Source organism: Anolis sagrei, chromosome 3, assembly GCF_037176765.1.
Source record: "Anolis sagrei isolate rAnoSag1 chromosome 3, rAnoSag1.mat, whole genome shotgun sequence".
NCBI lineage: Eukaryota > Metazoa > Chordata > Lepidosauria > Squamata > Dactyloidae > Anolis > Anolis sagrei.
Genome location: NC_090023.1, coordinates 145,789,258 through 145,803,528, shown reverse-complemented (window position 1 = coordinate 145,803,528; position 14,271 = coordinate 145,789,258). Strand labels below are relative to the sequence as shown.

The 14,271-nt window shown below is 41.4% G+C and overlaps 1 protein-coding gene across 2 annotated transcripts in view; it reads right to left on the bottom strand.

Moving 5' to 3' along the window:
- VWA8 (von Willebrand factor A domain containing 8) overlaps window positions 1–14,271 on the bottom strand; it is a 138,565-nt gene that overhangs the window by 104,581 nt on the left and 19,713 nt on the right. For both annotated transcript variants that reach the window (XR_009631060.2, XM_060769237.2), the window contains exons 3-9: window positions 13,491–13,621; window positions 11,230–11,340; window positions 10,183–10,350; window positions 7,816–7,980; window positions 7,448–7,497; window positions 6,886–6,994; window positions 5,600–5,704 (exon numbers count right to left, since the gene is read on the bottom strand). Coding sequence is in view for 1 of the 2 variants with exons in the window: in XM_060769237.2 (XP_060625220.2) it covers window positions 5,600–5,704; window positions 6,886–6,994; window positions 7,448–7,497; window positions 7,816–7,980; window positions 10,183–10,350; window positions 11,230–11,340; window positions 13,491–13,621 (839 nt within the window). In the remaining variant the exon portion in view is untranslated. The remainder of the gene's footprint in view (window positions 1–5,599; window positions 5,705–6,885; window positions 6,995–7,447; window positions 7,498–7,815; window positions 7,981–10,182; window positions 10,351–11,229; window positions 11,341–13,490; window positions 13,622–14,271) is intronic.

Genomic DNA, 14,271 nt, shown 5'->3' with positions numbered 1-14,271 from the left:
AGTTCGAGTTGTCCGAAATGAGTTTCGCTACAACCCTGGTGAGGAGAGGAAGGGGGGGGAAGGCATATAGAAGGCCCCGTGACCACTGGAAGAGAAAAGCGTCTCCTAAACAGCCTGGGAATGCGCGAGGGCGGAGCCGTGCGCAGTAGAGAGTACAGTGGGTGTTTGTTGGGGATGCGAAGATGTCTATCTGTGGAGTGCCCCACTGGAGTGTTAGTGAATGGAAGTGTTTGGGGTTCAGGCGCCATTCGTGGTTGTTGGATGGTGTCCTGCTCAGAAAGTCCGCTAGGGTGTTCTCCTCTCCGGGGAGATGAATTGCTATGAGGTATGTGTTGTGGAGGATACACCATTCCCAGATCTGGGTGGTGATGGAGAGGAGAGTGTGGGAGTGAGTTCCCCCTTGTTTGTTTATGTAATATTTGACAGTTGTGTTGTCTGTTAGTAGTTGTAGCGTTTGATTGGAGACTAGGTTTGAGAAGGCTCGAAGAGCTTTCTCGACTGCTAGGAGTTCTAGGACATTGATGTGATATTGTTGTTCCTGAGGGGACCAGCGTCCGCTGATCGTGAGACCCTGAAGGTGAGCCCCCCATCCCGTAGAGGAAGCGTCCGTTGTCAGGGAGAGTGATGGATGAGGGCTTATGAAGGGTAGACCCGAGCATACATTGGACTCCTTTGTCCACCATGACAGGGATTGGAGTATCATAGGGGGGGGATGGAGGGTCATGGATTGTTTGTCGTGAGAGGGGTCGAACACTGAGAGGAACCATGACTGGAGGGGACGAAGACGGAGGCGTGCAAATGGAGTGACGTTGGTTGTGGAAGACATGTGACCAAGGAGGGACTGGATAGACCAGGCGGTGCAGCGGCCACGTGATTGGAGGTCGATGATGGAGTCTTTGAGTTTGAGGAACCGATCTTTTGGAAGGTAAGCCCTTTGTGTGATGGTGTCTATGGTGGCTCCGATAAACTGTATGTTTTGTGTTGGTTCCAGGTAGGATTTTTCGTGGTTGACCAGGAGGCCGAGGTTCTGTAAGAGAGACAAAGTATAATGGATGTCAGAAGACAGCTGATTACGGGATTTCGCGGCCAATAACCAGTCGTCTAGATATGGAAAAACGGTAATATCACGTTGGCGGAGGTGGGAGGCAACTACCGCCATACATTTTGTAAATACCCTAGGAGCAGCCGAGAGGCCAAAGGGAAGGGAATTAAAGGAAAATGAGTGGTTGTCTATGGTAAAGGTGAGGTATCTACGGTGGGATTCTCTAATTGAAATATGAAAGTAGGCGTCTCGGAGATCAATGGTGGCCAACCAGGCGCCTTTCCCAATGAAGGGAAGAATGGTAGGTAAAGTGACCATACGGAATTTACGTGGTTTGATAAAAAAATTTACATCACGGAGGTCGAGAATGGGGCGAAGGCCACCATCTCGTTTATCCACAAGAAAATATCTGGAAAAAAAGCATGAATGTAGGTGATGAGGAGGGGTGGGGGATATGGCTCCTTTGAGCAGGAGAGTTTGAACCTCATCCCATAGGATGGGTGATGATTGGGTCAGGACAACCCTTCCTGGTGGAGGGAGGGTGTCAAATTCTATGGCGTAGCCTCTGTCTATGATATCAAGGACCCAAGTGTCGGTAGTTATGGCCTGCCATTGTGGTAAGAAAGAATGAAGCCTGTCAAAATAAAAATGGTGGGTTTCAGGTAATGGGTGGTATGTGGGGGATGGAATAGTGCTAAAAACGCCGTTTTTTGTTGTCAGGTGGTTTGACACCTCGATACTGACCCTTAAAGAGAGGAGGAGGTCTCTTGGATCCCGTAGTGGGGAATTGAGGGCGTTGTTTGCCTCTGTATGAGGAGGGATTGTAGTGGCCCCGATAGGGTTGAGGATAGTGGTAATATGATCCCCATCTTTGTCGGTTGTAAGGTTGGTATGGTTGGTTGTTATATTTATTAACAGTCTGATTCATTTTGTGAGAATGTTCCAGTTGAGAATCGGTCTCTGGATTAAAGAGGCCGGTCTCATCCATAGGAAGGTCTTCGATCAACGAACGTTGAGAGGTTGAAAGGGTAGAGGATCTGAGCCAGGCATGGCGTCTCAGAGCGACTGCTCCTGCTATGAGCCTGCCTGAAGAGTCAGCAGTATTTTTGGCCAGATCTTTCTGGGCATTGGATAAAAGGAGAGCCTCTTGTTTAAATGCTTTTGCCATTGCTTGGTCAGCTGGTGGCAATGAGTCAAGGTAAGGGCCAATTTTGTTCCAAAGGAAAGTTTGGTAAACGCTCATGTAAACACCATAATGTGCGATACGAGCGAAGAGGCATGCAGAGGAATAGAATTTCTTTGCCATAGCATCAAGTTTTCTCCCTTCTTTGTCAGAAGGGGCTGATTGGTTTCTTTGGACTGGCTTTGGTTGGGCATTAGTAACAATAGAGTTTGCTTTGGGTAGCTTAGAGAGCCAAGAAGCAGAAGAAAGGTCAATGCGATATAAGTTTTCTGCCCTTTTGGGAGTGGCTGGAACCAGGTGTGGAGCTATGCCCGTAGTCTTTAGTAGTTTCAAAAGGTAGGGAATGGTAGGAAGGGAGGTGGATGACTGAGGTTGTTGTTGTTCAGCTGATGTGAAATATGGATCTTGAACTACATCAGTGGATTCAGAGGGTGTGATATTAAGGGACCTTGAAAGTCTGATCAGAAGGGCTGAGAAGTTTTTAAAATCTTCTGGTGTTATCTCTGGATCTGGGTCTGGGGGGGGGGCCGAAGGTGGGGAGTCAGTAGATGAATCCAGCTCAACAGTATTGTCCTCAGGCAGGGGGTCTTCCACTGCTGGAACCGGGGGAGGAAGAGGGGTATGAGTTGGGGAGAGAGCAGCAGGGGGAGGGGCTGCTATGGAGGCTGTGGGAGGCATACGAGGAGGTGGAGGAGCATGGGGAGTAGGAGGACGGGAGAGTTCCCCTGGAGGGTAGAATCCCGGGTAAAAAGGAAAGGGAGGAGGGTACATAGGATAGGGATAGTCATAAGGGTAGGGGAACCGAGGGTCTGGATAGTGACCTGGGCGCCTTGAGGAAGAACGCGAAGGGCTCCTGGATCTAGACCGGGAGGAGGAAGGGGATCGCCTCCGGCGCCGCGAGCGCCTGCCACGTGGCGGGGAGGGAGGCTCAGAATTGTTTGCTGGTACCGGGGAGGGAGGGGGGTGTTGAAGAGGAGGAAGTTGTGCTGGAGGGAGGGAGGGAGGAGAAGCAGGCAGAGCAGTTGAAGCCTCGTGGTCGGTACCGAGCTGGGAGGAGAGAAGCTCAAAGGGAAGGAGTTGAGGAGGGTTTTCAATCTCCAGGAAGGGGGAGGGTTGGTCTCGCCCCGTTTGAAGCAGCTGAAGCGGCTGAGCTGAGAGCTCTAGTGTGGGAGGGCTCAAGGGCTGACTGCCAGTGAGTTGCCGTCCCTGAGTTTTATCTTGTTTGTCTCTAGGCTTTTGTTTTGGGCGCTGGGAAGGCTGCTTTGAAGATTTTGTTTTCTTCCGCGGGGGTTCTCCAGCTGGAAGAGAAGCCGCGGCGTGAGTATTTTCCTCCTGGGTGGGAGGGGTTTGGGCAGACTGTGCCTCCTGTTGGGGAAGGGACTGGTCTCCCGGCTGAGAAGGGCGGAGATCATCTGGAGCTAAAGCCTGCTCGTAAAGGCGAGCTTTTAGGCGTGAATCTCTGCTTTTTTGGGCTCTGGTGGTAAAAGCCCTGCAGATCTCGCACGTTTGGCGGTTGTGCGATTCGCCCAAGCACAGGAGGCATTTAGAATGTTTATCAGCCTCAGGGAGATTCGCTCCGCAAGCGGAGCATTTTTTAAAAAAGGAGGAAGAAGAAGCCATAGCCTTATCTGGATTCCGAGTCAGGGATTGGAGAAAGGAGAATAGTCAAGAAGTCCGAGGTCAATATGGATAAAGTCAATAGATGAAGAGAGAGCGATGTCCGTGTCTTTGCTGCTGGCGCGGAAAGAGGAACTAGGTAGCTCCGCCCATGGAGCCTATTATATGACTGGGAGGATGGGCGGAGTTTGGGTAAAATTCTTTTAATGAGCTTATAATGTCCGAATTTGCTGCGCATGCGCGGGGATAAACCCATATGTGCGCATTTCACAGACAGTACGAAGTAGAACCGAGTATAAACCATGGTCTCCTATGGCTTCTATAGAATTAAGTTTAGTCAGCCAGTCAATTAGTAGTGTAATGCCAGATAACATTTGACTTGAGCCAAGAGACTGGAGACATAACTAGACACAAAACATTCCACTTGGATCAGGAGATCAAAGTTCACAATCCCACGCACCCATGAAACCCAGTGTTGATGTTACTCCAATCTAGGGTATATTTACATGGGTACTAAAGCAAGGTACCAATATATAGCACAGCCCCTTCTCGCTCCCAATGTATAACAAGGCCAGATTAGCCAAGGTCATGAAATGCTCCAGAGCAGCCCCACACTTCCAGGGTCATGTAAATAGTTGGGCTAATTCCAAATCAGAACCTGCCTGTTCAAAGTGTCACCTTGTGTACCAAAGGATTACTTCCTCTTTTCTCCCCTTTCCAAGGCCCCTGTGCAGCCTTGCAAACATCAGCAATGGCATCCAACGACACAGTGAGAACTCCATGGACACAGTGGACACCATAACAATTAAGAGACGTCGCTAGAGATGGTTAGGACTTCGTTTCACTGTCACCATTGGATAGAGGCAATCAATGAAGCTGTCTCTGGGACTAGTATGGAGTACTGAACTCTGCACCAGCCCTGGTGATTCCTTCCCTTATAAATATGCCCTTAGTTGCCACAAACCTTGTTAGATTAACCATGGGCATTGTTGTAGTCCTGAGATACAAATTACCGGGCTGACACAGAATCTGTGAATGCCTCAGAAGTGAGACTGCTTATACCTGTCACTCATTTCAGTCTCTTCACCATGGCTGAGTAACTATTGGGTGATGTTTGCACTAGCTACTGTTAGAGAAGACTGCCCTAAATATAGCAGAGCATCGAAAAACAGGATACAAAAGTTGAGCATCAGCTCATTAGCTAGCAGAGTGTGACAGTGTCGTGTGATGTGGCTGTAAAGAATTTAGAGCTTAGGAGGCAAACATGCAGAGTCCAATCTTCAAAAATCACAAAAGGTTTATTTACAATAATAAGAAATAATTACATTTCTTAATAATCAAGAACTGGGTCTGAGCTACTCTAACACGGATCTCTTCTAAGATTTCAAGAAAGGGGGAAAACTCAGTCACTACATCTCTCCTGACACATAAACAGAGAGAGATCTCAAAGCACACAGCACATACTCTCCATATTAAAGGTAAGAAAGCAGAAGTCAGATTCAAAAAGGCTTGCAGTGGAAAAGTATCAATTTTAAACCAATAATCAGAATGAGAATAGAAACAGAGAAAGAGAGAGAGAACAAATAGATACATTCCAACTGTCATTCAGGAGACATGGGGAAGGGAAACCCTTAGTCTATACTAAGCTAATTAAACTGTTCCTCATTGAGGACTTGAGACTTGGGCAGCGTGGGGCTGAATTCCAACAGCTATAACATATTGATAGAATAATTTCTATATGTACAATGAACACTTACTTTCAAGGCATCTTCTACTGCTGTCTTGCCTTCCTTTCCCAACAGAACATTATACGGATAAAGCCATTCGATTATATGCTGGATTGACATCATAGGGAAGGAATTCTTAATGAAGGGGAAAAAACAGAGGGGAAAAGGTGTACAAATCACTGATACGTTAAACCTAAAGCAAACAGAGGTGAGCAATAAGCAAATATTGTCCAACAGGTCTTGGATGGCTTTTGGGGAAGTGGGATCTGAATCGGGCACAAGGCTTATCTTCAATTTCCTTTCTATCACTTTGAAAACTATGTTCAAGTGTATTTTGTCTGGAAGGGGGGGCTGTTTACCAGGTTATCAAAAGAGATTTCAAAATGTTAAATAACATTATCCTAAAACAAAGCTCTTTTTAAAAGGAGTCATCATATCATATACATGTAGACCAGTGGTTCTCAACCTGTGGGTCCCCAGGTGTTTTGGCCTACAAGACCCAGAAATCACAGCCAGTTTACCAGCTGTTAGGATTTCTGGGAGTTGAAGGTCAAAACATCTGGGGACCCACAGGTTGAGAACCACTAAATAGACAGATATTGGGACAACAAAGAGATGAGTATGCTTCTTACATTCTATCTAAAAGCTGGAAAATGTCTTATCATTAATGAGACACCTCTAGATTACACGAAACACTAAATACAAAAACAATAACCTCCTGGATTTTAGGAATCCTACTGATGTTTGTTTTTAATTTCCTGTGGAAAAGTGTCAAATGAAACCACCCCTGTAACTGGAAGAATCTGATTTGAGTATCTTTAGCTTTCATTTCAGATCTTTCCATATTAATACTACCATGAAATGTGTGCTCTGGTGTTTGAACATCAGCTTTTTATCCTTGCTGTTTACTGGGCAACATCCTTGCAGACGGCCAATTCTCTCACAACAGGAGCAGTTGCTCCTGACACGAAACCCCCCCCCCCCCCAAAAAAAACCCATCTATCCTGTCTAAAAGTTCTGGAGAATGTGAAAATTGGTACAATATGGTGACATTATTGATTGGACTCAAAAGGTGTGACACTCCCATGCCTTTTATCATTTTTTTCCTAATTACAACATAGCTGCCGCAGGTCTGAACTTTGCAATGGAACTCATTAAAATCATTATGATTTGGGTACATCCCTAAAGGTTCTGTATCAGAGTCCTATTGCATTTCATTTCAGCTAAATTCTGAGGTAATATTTCATATCTCCAACTAAATTCATATGAACAAGACTATTTTTATATAGCTTTGATACATATAGGAATGGACCTACCAGAATATGCACAGCTGATGACAAACTGTCTAAAGGAAAGTCAGGGAGGCCCAATGCAGAGGATTCTTGGGTGCAAAGAGTTGTTGCAAAGGACAAAAGCTGGGAAATTCTGAAATATAACAGACAAAAGTAATTTTAGCAAAATTTTAAATTCTTAAATTCAAAATACTCATTCAAATAAATTTTGTCGTGTGTGTTAAGCTACAATCCTTAGCCCTTTTGAAATCATGGGACCTCCTACAAGAACTGAAAATGTCAAATTAAGTGGCTAAGGGGGCTTTCATCCAGGTTTACTCATTGAGAGATTTTCTTCACTTTACCTCAACACCTAGAACTGAATATAGCCTTACCCTAAATTACACAACCATTATTTGATGAAGTAGATTAGCCATGAAATTTACTAGAATGCCCACTTTATCCAAAGTCTCCCACATGATTCATGTGTCTGCACCACAACAGGTCTATAACAATCCAATATTCATGATAAATTGAGAAGATAAGCAAACAGCAAAGAAAATCAATTCTAAGACCACTTTATCCACATTTTTATATACATATTTACCTCTCTGTTGAAACAGAAGGTCCCATTAAATATAAGAGTGAAAGATGGTCCTAAAACAAAATATACCAGATATGAGGCTATAATGCGTATTGTACAAGGACCATTCTACTACAGAGTAATTCTATTGCTCAGGTTGAATTTGAGCGTACCACTGATTCCTATGTGTTAAATGCCATGACCAAAATTTTGTACCAAAGTGTTTAGCTCTGGAATCCAGAATCTTCTAATTTACATTGGAATCTTGATTTAAGTAATATGAATATGAAATCTAAGACAATATTTTACATCTAAATTGAGGGACTTTGTAAATCATATGAAAAATGCTCAACGGTCCTTTTCACACACCAGAGCTTTGTGAAACTACTTACCTTAAAGGGTAGATAATAAACATCTCTAGCTTGGAATCTAGACCGCAGTGGTGGGTCTAACGGATTACCCAAATATCGAGGGATGGGAAGGCCCAGCGCAATTACTCTGAAGTTTTCACTGACTCTAACAATCCTCCATGCATCCAACTCTGCTTTATCGTGTTCCTAAATATAAGTAGACTTTTAATTACATTTCAGCAACCACTTCAAAAAATGGCAGTTATTCTGGTGTCCTAATGTATATTTGAACAGATAACAAAGATATAGAACACATATTTGTGAGATCCAGAACCAATACAACCTTCAATGTCAATTTTATGTAAATTATTGATTTTAGGACTACTTCACACAATACCTACAGGAGTGTGGTGGAAGCTTCTTCTTTGGAGGCTTTTAAACAGAGACTGAATGGCCATCTGTCTGGAGCCCTTTGGCTGTGCTTTTTTTTTTTTTTGCATAGCAGGGCATTGGACTACATGGCGTATGAAGTCTCTTGCAACTCTATAATTCTAAGATTCTATAGAAGTGTTTTTTCAGAGTGAACCCCCAAAAGTAACAGAGTTTTGTTTAAAAAGAGGCAAGGGTTGCCTATATATGTGCGACTAGCCCAGAAAACTAACCATACACACAAAGTCTAAACATGGGTATAGAATGCAGACTTCTTTTTTCATCTTATGAACTCCTTCATGAATTCACAAGTTTGAATTATTCTTTCAAACTATTCTTTCTTATGCTTTTTCAAAGGACAAAGAGCTATATGATCCATTTTATAAATCTGTTAAATGTAGATTTCTAATCACCTACATGTTGCTTATTTTTTTTCATGTCAGGAGCGACTTGAGAAACTGCAAGTTGCTTCTGGTGTGAGAGAATTGGCTGTATGCAAGAATTTATTTATTTATTTATTTATTTATTTATTTACTTTGCTTATATACCGCTGTTCTCAGCCCGGGGGCGACTCACAGCAGTGTACAACATAGAAGGAACAAGGTTCAAAATTCAAGACACAATATAAAATAATCCACAATCCAGCATTAGCAAAGGATGTTGCTTAGGGGACACCCAAATGCTTTACTATCCTGTGGGAGGCTTCTCTCATGTCCCTGCATAAGAAGCTGGGGCTGACAGATGAGAGCTCACCCCACTTCCCGGATTCAAACCACCAACCTTTCGATCAGCAGTCCTGCTGGCACAAGGGTCTAACCCACTGCGTCACTGGGGGCTCCAATGGTTTGGTAATAGGCCCCAAAGGACTGGTAATATTTTGCAGATCTACTGATGCCAAGCAATATAAAATCCAACATAACAGCCATAGCTCTCTTACATACGGTATGCATTTTCCTAAGGATATGCTTAAGAAAACATTGACTATAAGCCCCAAAATTAGAACCTTGTATTCTCCATGTGCAATTTTTCAGCCACCAGGTTCATTCTGAGTAAGTGCCCAAGCTGCTCAACAGGCTATATTTTGGAACTGGAATAAAATTCTATGGGTCCATCTCTAAAATGTGCACACACATACACACAGACCCTGAAAAAAAATACCATAACTGTTTTTTCTTTCCATGCAACTATTATTGAATTTTAAAAGGGCAGCTGTATTATTTACCTTTAAGAAATAGAGAGCATTAAAACAATGCAAAAAGAGAGTATTTTCTGAAACAATCTGGCTTGCAGCTTAGGTCTTGGACTGCAAGCTTTAAGCCAGTAAATTAATCAACTAAAGCTCTGATTACTTGATTGGGTTTATATTTGATTAGCGACAGCAAATTGCTGTAAATTAAGAGAGCATTTTCAAAATCCCTTTTTGTTTCCAGTACATTTACTCAAATCAGGAATTTGAAAACAAATATTAAATATAGTTTTCTTTATGTTAATTGAATGTAAAGTGTCCAAACAGATCCAATATAACCAAAATTATTTAAAAGTGAATAACATTCAAGTATACTTTTATTATATAAAAAAAACTGATTGACTGAAATCTTTAATAAATTCTGGAGCGAGCATTTTCATAACAAAACAAAAGAAAATATGATTATGTTTCATTAAAGAGGCAATTTAGTCATTAAGGACTAACCCATCAGAACTTTATAAAAAGGATATATCATAGGAAAACTAAATGCTTTGGATAGACATATCACAACTTTTACAAAAGTATGTCACATGAAAAATGCAAATATATGTGCTTAGATGATTATGGTTCAATCTTTCAATACCAAATATGTTTAGAACTGAAGGGAAGAGAGATAGTCTCCATGAAACATCCATGGAGGGGGCCAGGCATAGATACAAACAAGGCTTTGGGATAGATGGGATTCTTTAGCAACTTCTACTTGCATCCATAAATTCAGAACAATTTGTTTTTACCTTTAGCAGTTTATCATAACGTTCTGCTGCCATAAGAAAACGACCATCTTCAAGTTGCATTTCCCTATTCTCCAATAAATTGTTCAGTACCGGTAAGACATTCCTCTCAGCCTTCTCCAAACCTTCCAGAATTAGGATTCTACCTTCTGTAGCTGCACGGACTGCACACTACCAATCAAAGCAAAACAGCATTAGAGCTACAGATAACTGTATATATATCACAAATACTGTTGAAAGGAAATGGTTGGTTTTTTTTTTTCCCTGCAAATCACCAATGAATCTTCTAAATATCTTTTTCTCTAACCACCGAATAAAGAACGGTGAAAAGGACAATTGAATGATTAGTAGAATAGGAAATCACAATTGGATGAGCCCCTCTCCCCCCATGAGGGTCTGCCTCCAGGTGCAAACCAAGAATGGGCAACTTGGAAGTCCCTGAACAGACACAGATGTTGAATGGGCAGATCAAAAGACAACCTGGCAAAAGGGAGCAGAACAAACAACAAATGTGAACACTGGTGGAGTTTGGGAAAAATAGACCAATTTGGGAGTTGTAGTTGCTGGGATTTATAGTTCACCCACAGTCAAAGCGTATTCTGAACCCCACCAGCGATAGAATTGGGCCAAACTTCCCACACAGAACCCCCATGACCAACAGAAAATACTGTGTTTTCTGGTGGCCTTTGGTGACACCTCTGACATCCCCTCATGACCCCCCTCCCCATGGGTCCTGACCCCCAGATTGAGAGATGCTGGTCTAGCAGTTAGATCTTGGAGTTGTTTGTTTTTAATTTTACACTGCCCTACAGGAAATCCTCAGAATTTCAGAGAGAATGTATTCCCAGTCCTCCACAGAGATCTCTAAAACTGCCTATGGAACCTTTTCCATATAAATCATTTCCTCCACTACTGAACTATGTCCCTTCCTCAACCACTGACTGCCACAAAATATGGATAAAGAAATGCCCTGGCATTTAGGATGTGGCTTTTCATTGTGCATCCCTTACTATATGAAGCCTAATATATAAGTCTGCTACAGCTACTCACTTGATCAATGTAATAGGCCGTGCCAGCTCGAATCTCTCTCCGCTGTTTGAGATCAGTTTCAGTTGTATCCCTTGAGAGTGCAATATACTCCACTTCCCGCTTTGTCAATTCCTACAGAATGTAGCACAATATTTCAAAGAATTGCAATAAAGATTCATGTAGTTTAACAAAAAATGCTCAACAGAAACCTAGGCAGCAACACATCACTAAATGGATCTGGCCCAAAGGAGCCACAGTTTATCCCAAAACCTAATTCGGTGGTCTTCCCCAGTCAGCGCGGCTTCATTTTTTCCATTATATTCTACCTGTTTATTAACATTGCTACAACATTCAGCTCTAAATCATTTAGACCAGAGAATCTAAATATTTGCTTTCTGTAAGGATACAGCTAAATGAGAGCCAAGACCAACACACTGAAATAAGAAACAAGCTTACAGTATCCATTATACTTCCATTAGTCCTGTTTACACTGTGTTCAAGAGTAATAATGATGAACAAGCAAATATCACTGTTACCATACTTAATTTCCTTACAAGATTCTTTTTAAATTTACATTCAAAATTATCTCAGTTACATACAATAAAGTTTCAAGATAACAAAAACAGGAAAACAAAAAACATTAAAGAAAGGAAAATAACCTCAACATCAAAAGTTTCTATAAAAACTAACAAAATACAAGTCCTTTTGTAAATTTTGTCCATACGTCATTCTTTCAAATTTTGCAAGTATTACTAGATTTTCTTTTCATTACACCATAAGTGGAGAAAAATATATTTCCAGTAATAAAGTACCAATATTTTAACAGGCAAAAGCATTAAGAGACATTTGATGAATTGTCATCTGGCACTAAAAATTACATGTGAAAGACACTATGACTTAAGAGGATCACAATTCATTTCCTGAATACATATAGATGATAGGAACAATCCTTATAAAATAATGTGAACTTATTATACTTTTGTATTTTAACTGGGGCTTAAATTTCTTTCTTTGAAGTATTTCCATTTTTTTCCAGATTTTTGTACTGTGATTATGGATCAAATCTAATCCTCTACAAGCATAATATCCTAGACACAGCGGGATCCCTATGAGACAAAACAGCCACATTTTAATTTCCCCTTCAATCTCACATGGACATTGGCACTGGAAGAACCAGTTACAGCAGTGGTTCCCAACCTGTGGTCCATGGACCACCAGTGGTCTGCAAGAACGAAAATATGGTCCATGGCCTCACCATTACCACACTGTTGTCTCGAAACCACATGGCAATGAGAGCGACCAGTCTTGCAAAACCCTCTGATAGTGCTGAAGCAACGGTGATGTTGGGAGGGGAGAGACTGACTACCCACAAAAGATTGTTAATAGTACATCAGCTCTAGATTATTAAATATGGTTTTCTGTGAGCAAGCAGATGGTGATGACTGGATAGCTTATGTTCTGTATCAGAAACTAGAGCTGATGTGGTCTATCCAATGCAATCAGCACCTCAAATAACCAAACCGAATCTAACATTGGCCAAAAATCGATTTGTAATACTTTTAATACTAATGTTGGAGAGTGGTCTCTGGTCAAGTGGTCCCTGGTCAAAAAAAGTTTGGGAACCACTGCGTTACAGGAAATGGAAAACCCTTGTCTATATAATCAGGGGAAACCTTGGACAGAAGGTGGAAGATTCAAAGGAAGGAAACAGACATAGCTCTTACTTTCCCAGTAAAGGGAACTTTTGTATGCTCCCTCTTCAGGAAGGATGAAGAAACCAAATCCAGAACACTTTTGTGCTCTATGCCTCAGTTTCTGTCTCTCTCTCTGAGGCGACTGTTGCTGTGATTATATCAAGCTAAAAGGTTTTGTAAACATGAGGATATATGATTACATGATGTGGTGGAAATTATCATCATATCACAACGAAGTTACAGGAATTTCAGTGGCAATCTCTTATATCCCTGAAGGCTATGCCTGAGAAACCAAGTCCAAGACTTCAATTAGAAATGAATGATACAGAAACTTTAGTAAAACTAAGTATGTCTGGTTAATTTCTGGTTCATTATAAAGAGCTTAAAGTAGGAAAACCATTATATAAGCATTTTACACACACACACACACACAATGCCTGGAGAGTCACAAACAAATGGATAAATGCAGTTGTATTATTTGGGGTTTGAATCAAGCTCCTTTCAGTTGTGAAACAACTCCTGGTTACTATAGCCTTCTTGACTTCTAATTTAATTTTCAAATAAAAACTGGGCTTTCCAATAGCTTACCAAGTACTGCATAGCAATAGATCTTCGAAGTGGCCCAGGAGGTCCTATGAGGAAAACATCTTGGCCCAAAAGATCTTTCTGCATGATCCATCTTAGATGTTGAATTACAGATTGAGCCAGAGAGTCTGAAACTGCACAAGAAAAAGATTGCACAAACTATGATTTAAATCTGAAAACTGAAAAAAGTATTTTAAAATTTCAAAACAAGTTAGCTAAGTTGGATGCTATCCCCCCCCCCCCCCCCTTTCTGTAGCTTCATTCTTTGCAGGCTCATTTTCTGATACGTACTTTCCAGCACCAGATTGACTGTCCCTATTGAAGGTCAAACTGGTTCATCTGTTAGTTTCTAGATGGATAAAAATAACAGATTGCTTGGTTCCAATTAAAATTCTACAATACAGTATACTGCTAGACTTGAATATTGTTTCTGAATATGGGGAAAACAGATTCTAATCCCTGCTCATCAGACATGTGGCAAGAATGGGCAAGTAATTCTCTTTTGGCTTAATTTATTGTTATAGAGATAAAAAAAGAATAAAGTTGCTTTCTTGGGGAAAGGACAAGATAAACTAAATAGACAAAATAAATACAGTGCACCAAATGCCAACTAAGAAGCTTTTGAACACTTATCCTGAAGCAAGAATCAATTTCCCTTTGAATGCTTGACACCACACATTCCAAGAAATAGTTTTCTTTGAAGGTTTTCTGCAGTACATGGATTTAATTGTCACAAATCAAAATGTTTCACCATCTTAGTGCACCATCTTAGTTCACCATCTTA